The sequence below is a fragment of the Scyliorhinus canicula genome, chromosome 7 (genome assembly GCF_902713615.1).
Source record: "Scyliorhinus canicula chromosome 7, sScyCan1.1, whole genome shotgun sequence".
Lineage (NCBI taxonomy): Eukaryota > Metazoa > Chordata > Chondrichthyes > Carcharhiniformes > Scyliorhinidae > Scyliorhinus > Scyliorhinus canicula.
Genome location: NC_052152.1, coordinates 106996198 through 107009892, shown reverse-complemented (window position 1 = coordinate 107009892; position 13695 = coordinate 106996198). Strand labels below are relative to the sequence as shown.

The following is a 13695-nucleotide window of genomic DNA, read 5'->3' as shown; positions in this document are numbered from 1 at the left end:
TGCTTTTACCTATTACCTGAAATCTGTGCAGTGATGACTGACTAGTCTCCCTATGTACTTAATCTAAGCCGTATGATTTTGAATGCCTCCATCAAATCTCCTCTACAATTCTCTGCTCTAAGGAATACCTGAAGATGACACATAATTGTAACTTCTCATATGCAGTATCACGTGAGCATGACTGATGAATGTCTGGAATCATGCAGTTAAAGTTTGACTATACAGTTTAAAGTATACAATCTGGGGACTTGCTGTGGAGACATGTAGGTGGAGATTGCACGTTGGGAGGTTCCCACTAGAGCTTTTGTTTTTCTGGCCCTTTTTACCCAGTTTTGGCGGGAAATGTTATATGAGCAGTCTCCAGTAACGTTTTTTGTATTAAAAAAAGTATTTTATTACAAACATGCATCAAAACAGGCTACAACAAATAAACACCTCAGGAAACGTACTTCTCAGCAATCAACTATACAGTCTGTACAGATTTTTCCCCCTTTTTCACCCCCCCCTCCCGCGATGAAAAGCTCCTCAAACACGGTCACAAACATCCCCCACCTTTTCTCAAATCCCTCTGAAGAGCCCCTTAACTCATACTTTATCTTCTCCAACCACAGGAAGTTGTGCAGGTCACACAACCAAGTCGCTACCCCTAGTGGCGATGCCAACCGCCACTCCAGCAATTCGCCACGACATCGGCCTTCCTCCTTTCCATGAGTTCCAGCTTCTCTGAAACCCCAAGTATCACCACCAATTGGTTTGGGTCCACGTGCATGTCCTATACTGTCAGAGTCCCTCTGTCTTGCCCTCCATGCCCCCCCCCTCCCCCCCCCCCCCCCCTCTGCCCCCCCCCCCCCAAATGTCGCCTCGCCGGTGGTTGTTGCAGATTGGGGTCCCCATGGACATCTCACCCAGTTCGAAATGGTGCCTAAGCTGGTTCCACATCCTCGCGGTGGCAACTGCCACTGGGCTCCTGGAGTGTGGACGTGGGGGCTGGGAGTGGCAGGAGACCCACCTACCCCATTTGGACCCAGTCCGCCTCCGGCTCCCTTAGCCATCCCCTCACCGCCTCCGCATTTGCTGTCCAGTGGTAGAATAGAAGATTTGGTAGGGCCAGGCCTCCCACGTGCCACCTCGTTGTAAAATGGACTTGCATATCCTAGGAACTCTTTCCCCCCCCCTAGGCGAAGGCCGTGATTAACCTTTTAAAATTTTTTTTAGAGTACCCAATTCTTTTTTCCCTCCAATTAACGGGCAATTTAGAGGGGCCAATTCACCTACCCTGCACATCTATTTTTTGGGTTGTGGGGGTAAGACATGCCGACACGGGGAGAATGTGCAAACTCCACCTGGACAGTAACCCGGGACAGGGATGGAACCCGGGTTGTCAGCACCGTGACTATTTTTGACTATAGCCTCCCTCATGGGGGCAGTTGCCGCCTCGACTGCTGTCTTATAGATCATAGAATTTACACTGCAGAAGGAGGCCATTTGGCCCATTGAGTCGGCACCGGCCCATGGAAAGATCATTCTACCTAAGCCCACACCTTCACCATATCCCCGTAACCCAGTAATCGCACCCCACCTTTTGGACAAGGGCAATTTAGCATGGCTAATCCACCTAATCTACACATCTTTGGACTGTGGGAGGAAACTGGAGCACCCGGGACCTCAGGGCCGTAGGCAGTAATGCTAACCACTGTGCCACCGTACTGCCCAGTTGGTGGCAAAGCTGATGAGAAGTTCAAGAGAATCATGTGTTTGAGCTGTGAGACTGGATGCTAGGTTTCAGGGATGGGAGGAGTGGGGGCGATGGAAATGAAGGTCTTGTATTTGGAAGGGTCATTTACAAATTTGGAGGAGTTGATGGAGAAGTGTGGGATTCCATGTTGGGGGGGGGGGGCTTTCATTTGTGCTCAGACAACCTGCACCGTCTCCTCATACCTCTGCAAATCACGCAGACATGTGGAGAACATGCAGACTCCGCACAGACAGTGACCTAAGCCAGGAATTCAGGAATTGAACCTTGGACCCTGGAGCAGTGAGGCAACTGTGCTAACCACTGTGCTTCTGTGCCACCCCATGCCACATGGCTGCCAGGTCTCTCTTTAGGTCTTCCGTGTGTCTTTGGAGCTCAGAGGGGATGATGCCCATGAGTTTGTTCATCAGCATTTGGGTCTGTGCCAAGAACTCTGTGGAGTTGGTCCTTCCCAGATCTGTGCACCTCATGTGGCTGCCAGCTCCGATGCTGAGGTTTTCCTCCCCTTATCCTTGCTGACCTTTCTGCTGGGCAGTTGGCTCTTTCCAATTTCTTTTCCTATTTCTCGCCGATGCAGTTTACGGGGTTTAGGCTTGGGGGTGGGGATCAGGGATATTTTTGATGCTCGTTTGATGGGGCTAAAAGGTCGTATTCGAGGATTTCATACGAGAGCCATCTTGCATGCGACCGTCAGCTCGTGGCCTCCATTGGAAGCCCCCAAAGGCATTTTGGTGGGGGTGAAACGGTTGATTTTGTCATTTTTATGAGTGGGTAGTGGCAAGGATTTGGAAGACAGTGCATCAAAATCTAGGGGTTTGGCTCTTCCGAATCTGATGTACTGCTATCGGGCGGCGAAAACCAAGAATCTGGGGTAGGGGGCCGGAGGCAATACGGGTGAGGATGGAGGCACGTTCTTGTCGGGGATCGGGGTTGTGGGCGCTGACCAATGGCAATGCTCCCATTTGCCCGAGGGAAATACTCAGATAGTCTGGTAGTGGTAGCCACACTGAAGATATGGAGGCAATTTTGGCAGCATTTTAAGTTAGGAGTGGTGCTTAGACAACCTGCACCGTCTCCTCATACCTCTGCAAATCATGATCTTTCTCTAGATCAGCCATTGGCCTCATCTACCACTGCAATCACCTGTACCTCTGAATTTTTGTTTGTATACATCACTTCACATCAGGCTTCTAAATAATCAACTTTGTAGCCCTCACGTTCAATTCAGGAAATTATAGATTCCAATACTTAATCCTAGGCTGACATTTTAGTGCATTAGTGAAGGTGTGCTGCTTTGCTAGAGGCACATTTTAAAAATAAGATGTTAACTGAGGCCCATTTTAGTGATTGAAGATCCAACAGTGCCATGCGAAGAGGAGCATTGCATTCTCCTCGTGTCCTGACCCACATTTATCCTTGAAACCACAATTGTCACTCTCTCATTTGCGATGGACCAATAGGCAGCTGGGATCAAGAGCCATTACATTAATACAAATTCCATCTTTTACAATTTTGGTTTACTGTACTTTAACCCCAGTCTTCAGATCACGATTGTCTTAATTTTCTGCCATCTTGCCTTTACAATCAGAAACTCTCACTAATCCTCATCCATGCCTCCATAATAAGTCTCCATAAAACCAATCTCTCTTTTTGATCACACTTTGCAAACCTCCTTATTGTCTTACCTTGTTATTCTCCTGTTATTTCCACTTTTGCACTAATTGCATCTGTGGCAGATTCATGCATGTGCACTGGCACAGTAACCTGCATTTGTACAATCCTCCTAATCCAATAAAATATCTCAAAGTGTTTCATGTAAGAGATAGAGACTAGATGGAAGAAGCGGCAGAATAAACTTAAAAGGGAGGGAGAGAAGTAGCCAAGGAATCCCAGAGGGCAGGGTCAAGACAGCTGCAACCCTACCATGAGAGGAATTTCAGAAGGAGGAAGAGACACAGAGTCAGGACCACAAGACATACAATGTGACTTTTATATGCAGCAGCTTGAATTTGTATAGCATCTCAATGTGCTGGACAAGGTCATCCATAAAGACCTTTTTGACAATGACAATGAGAAGGAGATAGCAGAAAAATGAGAAAAGGTTTGGTCAATGAGGTAGATTTTGGAACATCTTAAAAAGGGGAGATTTAGGGAGCAGCTACATAACTTAGGGTCAAAGCGGTTGAAAATACAGGCGCCAATGGTGGGGCAATTAAAATCTAGAATGCACAATGTCAGAATTAAAGGAGTGCTAATATCTCAAAAGACTTGTTGGACGAGAGAGGGTTATAGGTGGGGAGAGGCAAGGTCATGGAGGGTTTAGAAAGTAAGGATGAGGGCTTTAAAAAGGTAGTTGGGACTTGGAGACAATATAGGTCAGTCAGTGTGCACAGTGTGAACAAGGCTTCATAGAATCTACAGTGCAGATGGAGGCCATTCAGCCCATCGAGTCTGCACCAGCCCAAACTCAAACTGCCATCCTATCCCTGAAGGGGGACACAAAGGGCAATTTAGCATGGCAAACCCACTTATCCTGCACATCTTTGGACTGCGGGAGGAAACCGGAGCACCCGGAGGAAACCCACGCAGACTCCGCACAGACAGTGACCCAAGCCGGAAAATCGAACCTGGGACCCTGGAGCTGTGAAGTAACTGTGCTTGCCAAGAGAGCACTGCAATTGTAAAATCTAGGAGGTAGCAGAGATACCGATGAGGGTTTCAGCAAATTAGCAAAGGCAAGGTTTGAGTCAGACAATGGTTAGTGTTCAGAGATTGAAGACTAACTCTGTCAAGTTTAAAAATAAGGGGTCTCCCATAAGATGAAGAGGAATTTATTCTTTATGGGGAACTTTGTTCAAGGGAGCAGTGGAGGCTGGATCATCTAATATGTTCAAGGCTGAGTTAGACAGATTTTTGATCAACAGAAGAGGGTTATGGGGACAGCCGGAAAGTGGAACTCGGGGCACAATAAGATCAGCTATGGTCCTATCCAATTGGCCCACTCCAGCTCCTATTTCTTATGATCTGATGACTGTGGTTAGTTTACGGAATCGTGAAATAACCATGATTGGATCACAGAACTTGGACTCTGAATGACAAACCAGTTTTATGAAAACAAAAACAGAAAAATCAGTAGAAAAGATTTCACTTGATTATGAAAATTTAATTGTATCCCTTCAGGTAAAACAGCAGCAGATGTGATACTTTGTCAACTCAGCAATACAAAATTGACAAGATGTAACATTTTAGCCATCATGGAGCCTCCCATTGATTGAGAAGCACTAGAAACTCTCTCCTTGCAATACCTCTGATACCCGTCAAACTTTTATCTGGATACAGGAAATATGACACCTTGCACAGTTCAATAATAATGATTTATGAGAACTAGGTGCTGGACACAAATCTATCTGCATAGATTTCTTCACTCCTTTACAATCAAATAAACTATTTTCAGGACACAGCTAGCACACGTTAGCTGTTAAATGAAACTTAGTCACTTGGTAGCATAGAATTTGACTATTGCTGAAAAAAGAGTCATGTTGAAGCTGTCCATCTTTCACTTTTGCACTTACCAGGACAAATGAAAGAATGCCAAGTTTCAAATCTAGCAACTATTTACACTGGACCAGAGAAAAAAAGGGCCGACTGGTTGGCAAGTTGACTCTGACTGATCGATGTGTTTTTTAAAATTAGTACCCAATTAATTTTTTCCACTTCAGGGAAATTTAGAGTGACAAATCCACCTACCCTGCACATCTTTGGGTTGTGGGGCGAAGCACACACAAAAACGACCCTGGGCCGGGATTGAACCTGGGATCGTGGCGAAGTGAGGCAGCAGTGCTAATCACTGCACCACCATGCTGCCTGATTAGTCATTGTGTTGCTATGGAGAATGAATTAGAGAACTATTGTCCCCTATGCTTTTGTTCTAATCCAAAAAAGGTGCCTGGACATGTTACGATAACATTGGACAGGAATTTGGATTGGGTGCGGCTGTTGGAGGGTGAATTAACATCCGACATGTGGGAGTCTTTCAAGCGATAGTGGATTAGGATTCAGGAAAGTAACGTTCCCGAGAGAACGATGGATAAGTATGGAAAGATTAGGGAGGCCTGAATAACGAGGGATATTGTGAACCTTGCCAAAAAGAAAATGGAGTCTTTCGTATGGTCGAGAAGGGTGGGGCAGTCGAAATCCTTGAGTAATATAAAGAAGGTAGGAAGGTGTTTAAGAGGGAAATTAGGAGGGGTCAGGAAAAGTCCATGGCAAGTAGGATTAAGGTGAATCCCAAAGCTTTTTATTTATATGTAAAAAGCAAAAGGATGGCCAGGGAAAGAATTGGCTCACTTAAGGACAGTGGGGGGAATCTGTGTTGAGCCAGAGGAAACGGGCAAGGTACTAAATGAGTATTGGCTCTGTCACAGAAGGGTGTTTTTCTGAATGAAAGGTTGCAACAAGTGGCGTTCCACGGGGATTGGTGCTGGGGCCTCTATTGTTTGTACGATACATGGAGGAAAATGGTCTGATTAGTACGTTCGCGGATGATACCAAGGTTGGTAGACTGGCAGGTAGTGTTGAGGATTATCAACGGGTAAAACAGGACATAGATAGGTTGGAGACTTTGGCAGAGAAATGACAAATGGAGTTTAATCCAGAAAAATGTGAAGTAATGCATTTTGCTGGGTCTAACAGAGGGAAAATATACCATAAATGGCAAAACTCAGGAATACGGAAAGTCAGAGAGATCTGGGCATGCAGGTCCACAGATCTTTGAAAGTGGACAAGGTAGTCAAGAAAGCATATGGAATGCTTGCCTCCATTGGACGGAGCATTGAGTATAAAATTGGCAAGTCATGCTACAGTTGTATAGAACCTTGGTTAGGCAGCACTTAGAATATTACAAGCAATTCTGGTCGCCACACTACCAGGAAGATGTGAAGGCTTTGGAGAGGGTGCAGAGGTTTATCAGGATGTTGCCTGGTCTGGAGGGTAGTTCGCTATGTGGAGAGGCTGAATAGACTTGGATTGTTTTCATTAGAACAACTGAGGTTGAGGGGGCGACGTGATAGAGCTCTACAAGATTAGGAGATGCATGGATAGAGTGGATGGGCAGGCACTCTTTCCCAGGGAGGAGGTGTCAGTCACCAGGGGGCATAGGTTTAAGTCCATGGGGCAAAGTTTAGAGAAGATGCGTGAAGTAAGTTTTTTTTTTACATAGAAGGTGGCGAGTGCCTGGATCGCGTTGCCAGGGGAGGTTGTGGAAGCAGATACATTAACAGCATTCAAAAGACATCTCGACAAATACATGGATAGGATGGATATAGAGGGATATGGCGCTGGGAAGTGCTGAGGGTTTTGGCCACGGGTGGTTCATGACCAGTACAGGCTTGGAGGGCCGAAGGGCCTGTTCCTGTGCTGTATTGTTCCGTGTTCCTTATTCTGTGCTGGTGCAAAACCAGATTTATAAGATATAGATCCCAGCGACTGGTGGATCGTATCAAACTGTATGTCCATTCAGCTGTTCGCAATAAGCAAGGTACTGACTGTGCTCAACCAGCCTGTGCTTGCAGAACTCAAAGATAAAAGTCTGATAGATGTGAATCCATGATTGGGCAGCACTTGCTGAAAACTCCCACATGTGCCAAGAATTACACTAACAACCAACTTAAAATAGTCAGTCAGGCTCGCAATGGGGCTCACTTAAGTTTGCTAGAAACTCAATGCATTCATACGCAGGGACCAGTCCTCTGCAGGCAAGAGAGATATAAATTGTTATTCCTTTTGAAATTGGGCATTCATTCTTGCATCTGTTCTGATGAGCGCAAGACCAAAGGCTTCAACAGCATGTCTTCCACCACCATGGCATTTTGTAACCAATCAGTTCTACCCCATCCCCAAAAAATTAAAATCAAAGTATTGAACCAAATCTCTAATAGATACAAAACATTTCCCTGCTAACTAACCACCTGTAACCAGAAAGGTGGCGTATTTTCCCCAACCCTTAAATTTGGAGTGCTCCAACTCACTCACACAAGGTCCAAACCTTTTGCATTCACACAATAAATGAAGAATGAGGAAAAAGGAAGATGGCTCAGGGCATGACCATCACAAAATACAAGTTAGGGTTTTATGAGTGTTCAGAGTCCGGAAAATCAAGTCAAATGGAATGTTCTTTTAGAGGGGAAATTGGCTGATTTAAAAGGTAATCCTGTCTATCACAAAGCAAAAGTTCCACAATAGGAATGGCCTGTAAAGTGGAGTGTTCAAAAGGTTCCAAAAGTAGGGGCAGCACGGTGGCACAGTGGTTAGCATTGCTGCCTACGGCGCTGAGGACCCGGGTTCGAATCCCGGCCCTGGGTCACTGTCCGTGTGGAGTTTGCACATTCTCCCCGTGTCTGCGTGGGTTTCACCCCCACAACCCAAAGATGTGCAGGATAGGTAGATTGGCCATTCTAAATTGCCCCTTAATTGGAAAAAATAATTGGGTACTTTAAATTTATTTAAAAAAAGGTTCCAAAAGTTTGCTGTTTACGATGATGGCCAGAGTTCTTTCTGCTGCCACCTGCTCGATGGTAGACGGCACATGCTGTTGCCGGAGTCCTGTTCTCATTGGAAGTCAAACAGTACCTGGTCCAAAGACTGCTGAACTAAAGGAAGCTCAAGTCTCAGTCACATGATACTGGTTATGGGTTGTTAAATGAGGCCCTCTTGTTAAAATCAGTGTGTTAGGACAGTTAATGCTAAGGCTATTAGCACCATTATTTAAGATTAGGAACTGTAAAGGGTTGTCTTTGTTCGATGTTGGCTGGACAGACCGACCGGCTGCTGGGCCATTATGTTGTCTTGGCTGGAATGTTTATGCTATGCAAGGAGTGTTACATTTCAGACGTTTGAGGATCTTAACCTTTGTTAACTTTGAAATTTCTTATGTAATCGTGTGACCAGCTGGAGCCATCTTGCCAGCTCAGCAATTGTCCATTTTGAAAAGTATTTTTAAAAATTACTTTATAAAGTAGTTCAGCTGATGAAGTGTATTATGCACATATATAAAATTATAACTGCTCTCTGGTGCATTCTCTATGATACGCTTCTATGAATTAACATCCAGAGAGCATAAATTGTTGTTCCCTTTGAAATTTGGTATTCTTGTTATTCTGTCCAGATCAGAGCAAGACAAAAACCTTAGACAGCGGGTCTCTATTTTTTAATGCTCTACTCAAGTTCTGTACTACTAATACACTTACACAAATGAGATTTGCTTTAAAAAGAGAAATCTAAATGAAGCAATTAATTTGCTAAATGTTGGCATTTGGTATACTTGTTTACAAGTATGTATGCACGCTGCACAATCAAAACTAAATTATTTTATTACCTTTAAAGACTGTCTTTTTGTCACATAGTTTTCGGAATGCAACAACTTCTCATAGTCATTAAATACCTTGAAAAACAGAATACATTTGACCAAAATCAGAAATTCTCTTTTTAGAAGTTCATTAAACATACCCAAAGTTAACACAAACATGCAGAGGAAATTTAAAGTTAAATACCAGAATTGTTTGTGCTTACTTACCAGATCATAATTCTGTTCTAAAAACTGTCCACACATGACTTTATGTCTTGTGAGCAAGTCCTGCAATAAAATATTGCTGAAGTTAACTTTAAACCTTGGAAGAAATATAATCTCAAAAAGTGTTAGTGGGTTAATGCTCTTAAATCCAGATTCTTCCAAAGATAGAAATCTCAGGATCTGTTTGGAGTTTGGTTGTCAGTTGGCATGTTCTAAGTACTGAATGCACCTCCAGCAACAACTTGCATTTATACAAGCACCTCCAATATAGCAAAACAAGGTGCTTGATAGAAGCAGTTTTAAGCAAATTGACAGGAAGCCACCAAAAATATTCACGCAGCGAAAAACCTCGCTATGGGAACAGGTGAAACCAATAGGTACGGGAAGAAAAACAACAATATTTAGTTGAAGATGGAGATGAACCCAGGGAAGTGGGATGGAAATCTTCGGAGGTGGGAGGAGAAAGGAATTAGGACACTAACAGATTTGTTTCTTGGGGGTCGTTTTGCAGGATTGAAGGAGCTGGCAGCGAAGTATGGGCTGGAGCAGGGGGAAATATTTGGATACATGCAGGTTCGAGACTTTGCTGAAAGGGGATACATGGCTTCCCAGTAGAGCCGGCTTCCACATTGCTGGAGGAGGTGCTGACGACAGGGGGACTGGAGAAGTAGGTAGCGTCAGCGGTTTACGGGGCTATTTTGGAGGAGGAGAATGCGTCGCTAGAAGGGATCAAGGCAAAGTGGGAGGAAGAGTTGGGCGAGGATATGGAGGATGGGTTCTGGTGTGAGGTGCTCCGGAGAGTGAATGCCTCCATCTCGTGTGTAAGATTGGGGGTGATACAGTTGAAGGTGGTGTATAGAGCACACCTTACAAGGACAAGGATGAGCTGGCTCTTTGAGGGGGTAGATGATGTGTGTGAATGCTGCGGGGGAGGTCCCGCAAAGCACATTCATATGTTTTGGTCCTTTCTAAAGCTGGAGGATTACTGGAACAAGGTTTTTACGGTAATCTCTAAAGTGGTGCACGTGAAACTGAACCCAGGCCCTCGGGAGGCCATATTCGGGGTGTCTGACCAGCCAGGGTTGGAAACGGGCGCGGAGGAAGATGTTGCAGCCTTCGCCTTGTTGATCGCCCGAAGGCAGATCCTGTTAGGGTGGAGATCAACCGCTCCACCCTGTGCCCTGGTGTGGTGGGGCGTCCTGCTGGAGTTCTTGATGCTTGAAAAGGTCAAATTTGAACTGAGAAGAAGGATGGAGGGGTTCTACAATTCATTGGCGCTATTCATTATGCACTTTCGAGAATTGATTACATCTAACATTGGAGAGGGAGGCGGGTGGGGGGCATCTGGGAAGGTGGGTAGGGACTGTATGTATTAATGGTGATTATGGGTGATTCCGGATTACTTTTTGTCATTTGTTTATGTTAACATGCAGCTAATGCCTGGGGTTTGGTGGGTGGATGGGGTCGTTGTTATTGATATGGGGATGGACATTACATTCGTTACCGATTATTGTTTATTGTTGGGTGTAAATTTGGGAGAAAATGTGAAAAAGGAGAATTAAAAATATTTTAAAATAAAAGATGGAGATGAAGAGCAATAATACCCTTCTCTGAGGGTAGAATTTTGATTGTTGAACATATTCAAGATTTTGATCTACAAACAAGTCTAGGGTATTGGGGGCAGGCAGGAAAGTGGAGTCCAGGTCAAAATCAGATCAGCCATGATCTTATTGAATGGTGGAACAGATTTGATGGGCTGAATGTCCCATTCCTGTTCCTCTTTCTTCTGATCTTACGGGTGGGACTAGATGAGTTACTCTTGCAGAGTTGATGGGCTGAATGGCCATTTCGCGATTCAATATACACTGACAACACCCAGCTCTACATCAATTCTTTCTTTACCCCTCGAGTGTTGCTAAATTATCACATTACTTATCCAAGAACCCAAACTAAAATGAGCAGAAATTTTCTCATATGTTGGATAGACTAGAGCCATTGCTTCTACTCCCAGCTTCAAATTTCTTTCCCTGAGCTACCGCTCCAGCCCTCTCCCGAGCAACAGAAAGATTAAGCCAACCTATTCACAACCTTAGTGTCATGCCTGACCCCAAGATGAGTTTCCAGCCTCATACCTATGCAATCATTAAGGCTGCCTATTTCCACCTTTGCAACATTACAAACTTCACCCACTCTCAGCTCATCTGCTCCTCAAACTCTCATCCATGCCTTCACCACCTTTGGATTGACTATTCCTACACGCTCTTCAATGCTCTCTCATAGTCAACCTTTCGTACACTTGAGGTCAATCAAAACTCTGCTACCCACGTGTTAACTCACATCAAGGCCCATTCCCCTATCAGCCCTGTGTTCGTCATGAAACATCATGGTTTTAAAATTCATGTCCCTGTTTTCCCTGGTTTAGCATAGTGGGCTAAACTGCTGACTTGTAATGCAGAACAATGCCAGCAGCTCGGGTTCAATTCCCGGACTGGCCTCCCCGAACAGGCGCCGGAATGTGGCGACTAGGGGCTTTTCACAGTAACTTCATTGAAGCCTACTTGTGACAATAAGCTACTACTATATAGGGGCTGGTTTAGCACACTGGGCTAAATCGCTGGATTTTACAGCAGACCAAGGCAGGCCAGCAGCACGGTTCAATTCCCGTACCAGCCTCCCCGAACAGGTGCCGGAATGTGGAGACTAGGGGCGTTTTACAGTAACTTCATTGGAGCCTACTCGTGACAATAAGCGATTTTCATTTCAAATCTCCCCTTGGCCTCATCCCCTCTCTATCTCTAATCTTTCCAGCCCCACAACCCTCAGAGATATCAGCACTCTTCCAATTCTGACATCTTATAGATCCCCGATTTTAGTTAAACTTTTGCCGTAGTCTCACAGGGTGTTGTTTGCGAGTTTGATCAGAGCCACTTCAGTGGCAGGAGCAGAAAAGTGGATGGAAGGGTTTAAATATGGAGTTCTGGGAAAGATGGGCATGGAAAGCAACAACACAATTAAAGACTTGATTGGAGATAGGGTGGTAGTCTACAAAGAGGGGACGGTCAAGATTGTTTCGGAGAGAGAGGTGCTGACAACAGACTTGGAAGAGATGACGTGGAGGGGGAAGGAATCACCCATGAGGAGAGAGAACAGTCGACAACATCAGAGAGCATGGAAACCACGAAGGGAAGTTGAATGATTAGCAGTTTAGTAGGAATAGTGCATACCTTTGTCAAGATGACCTTGGCATGAGGGGAAATAGTGAAATTTACCACAGGCCCAGAGGACCATAGGCTGCTCTCTCCTTTTGGGAGAAAGAGAGAGCTGACTGGTAGTGATTTAATTTGAGGGTCATCACACCTCATCCAATGGGCAAGGTTGAGAAGGCGGGGCGGGGCCTTAATGGATATCCTCAGCTGGTATGGGAATTGAACTGGTGCTGTTTGAGGTGGCTCCACATCATAAGCCAGTCATCCAGCCAACTGAACTAATCGACCCCCAGGGGAAATAGTAGAGAAACTAAATGTGAGTTTAGGATTCGGGCAGGGGGGACCCTTAGAGGAGGCTTTGCCTGCTGCGCTAGTGAAAGAGGGATAAGTGGCAAAAGCAGGTGATCAGGTGGTTTCACTTTTACTGGCAAATAAGTCTGAGATCCTCACATGTTTTAAGCACCGAGAGGGAATAGGGGTTTTAAGATGGTTTGAAGCAGATAAAGGTTATCAGAGTTTTCTTCCAGGACAGTCCCAGAATAGTGGGGAGTTTTGGCAGACAAAAGCAGGATCAAATAGTTCTCCGTTAGCCTAGACAGATCCGGTAATGAATGGCTAAACCAGTTTGTTCACCATGTCCATTCATTTTTTTGAAAGAAAGGTATTTTGTTCTAAACATGTTCAATATAGTAACACAACCTCAACATCCAGAGTATACAGTTTGTACATTGTTTTCCTAACTGCCTGCTGAAGTAGCCTAACAAGTTGTTTCACTGTATCAAATCACTACAAAAGAATAACAAGAATAAAAATTGACAACTTCTTGCCCAACAGTGTTACTTCAACACAGGTGACATTGGTTCAAATAAAAGACTTGAGAGATTTTAAAATTCCAGGGCGGCACAGTAGCGCAATGAATTACACTGTGGCCTCACGCCGCTGAGGACCCGGGTTCGATCCCGGCCCTTGGTCACTGTTTGTGTGGAGTTTGCACATTCTTTTCGTGTTTGTGTGGGTCTTACCCCCATACCTCAAAAGATGTGCAAGGTAGGTGGATTGGCCACGCTAAATTGCCCCCGAATTGGAAAAAAGCAAACTTGGGGGCACCCCAAATTTATTTTTAAAAATTCCAACTCAGTAAATGAGCATTTCAGAGATGCACAAATTCA

At 44.8% G+C, this 13695-nt stretch overlaps 1 protein-coding gene across 2 annotated transcripts in view; it reads right to left on the bottom strand.

Annotated features, from left to right (window-relative positions):
* The window catches only part of cab39l (calcium binding protein 39-like), a 138297-nt gene that overhangs the window by 14700 nt on the left and 109902 nt on the right, over window positions 1-13695 (bottom strand). For both annotated transcript variants that reach the window (XM_038802617.1, XM_038802618.1), the window contains 2 exons: window positions 9324-9383; window positions 9126-9191 (listed from right to left, as the gene is read on the bottom strand). In XM_038802617.1, the coding sequence (XP_038658545.1) occupies window positions 9126-9191; window positions 9324-9383 (126 nt within the window). The remainder of the gene's footprint in view (window positions 1-9125; window positions 9192-9323; window positions 9384-13695) is intronic.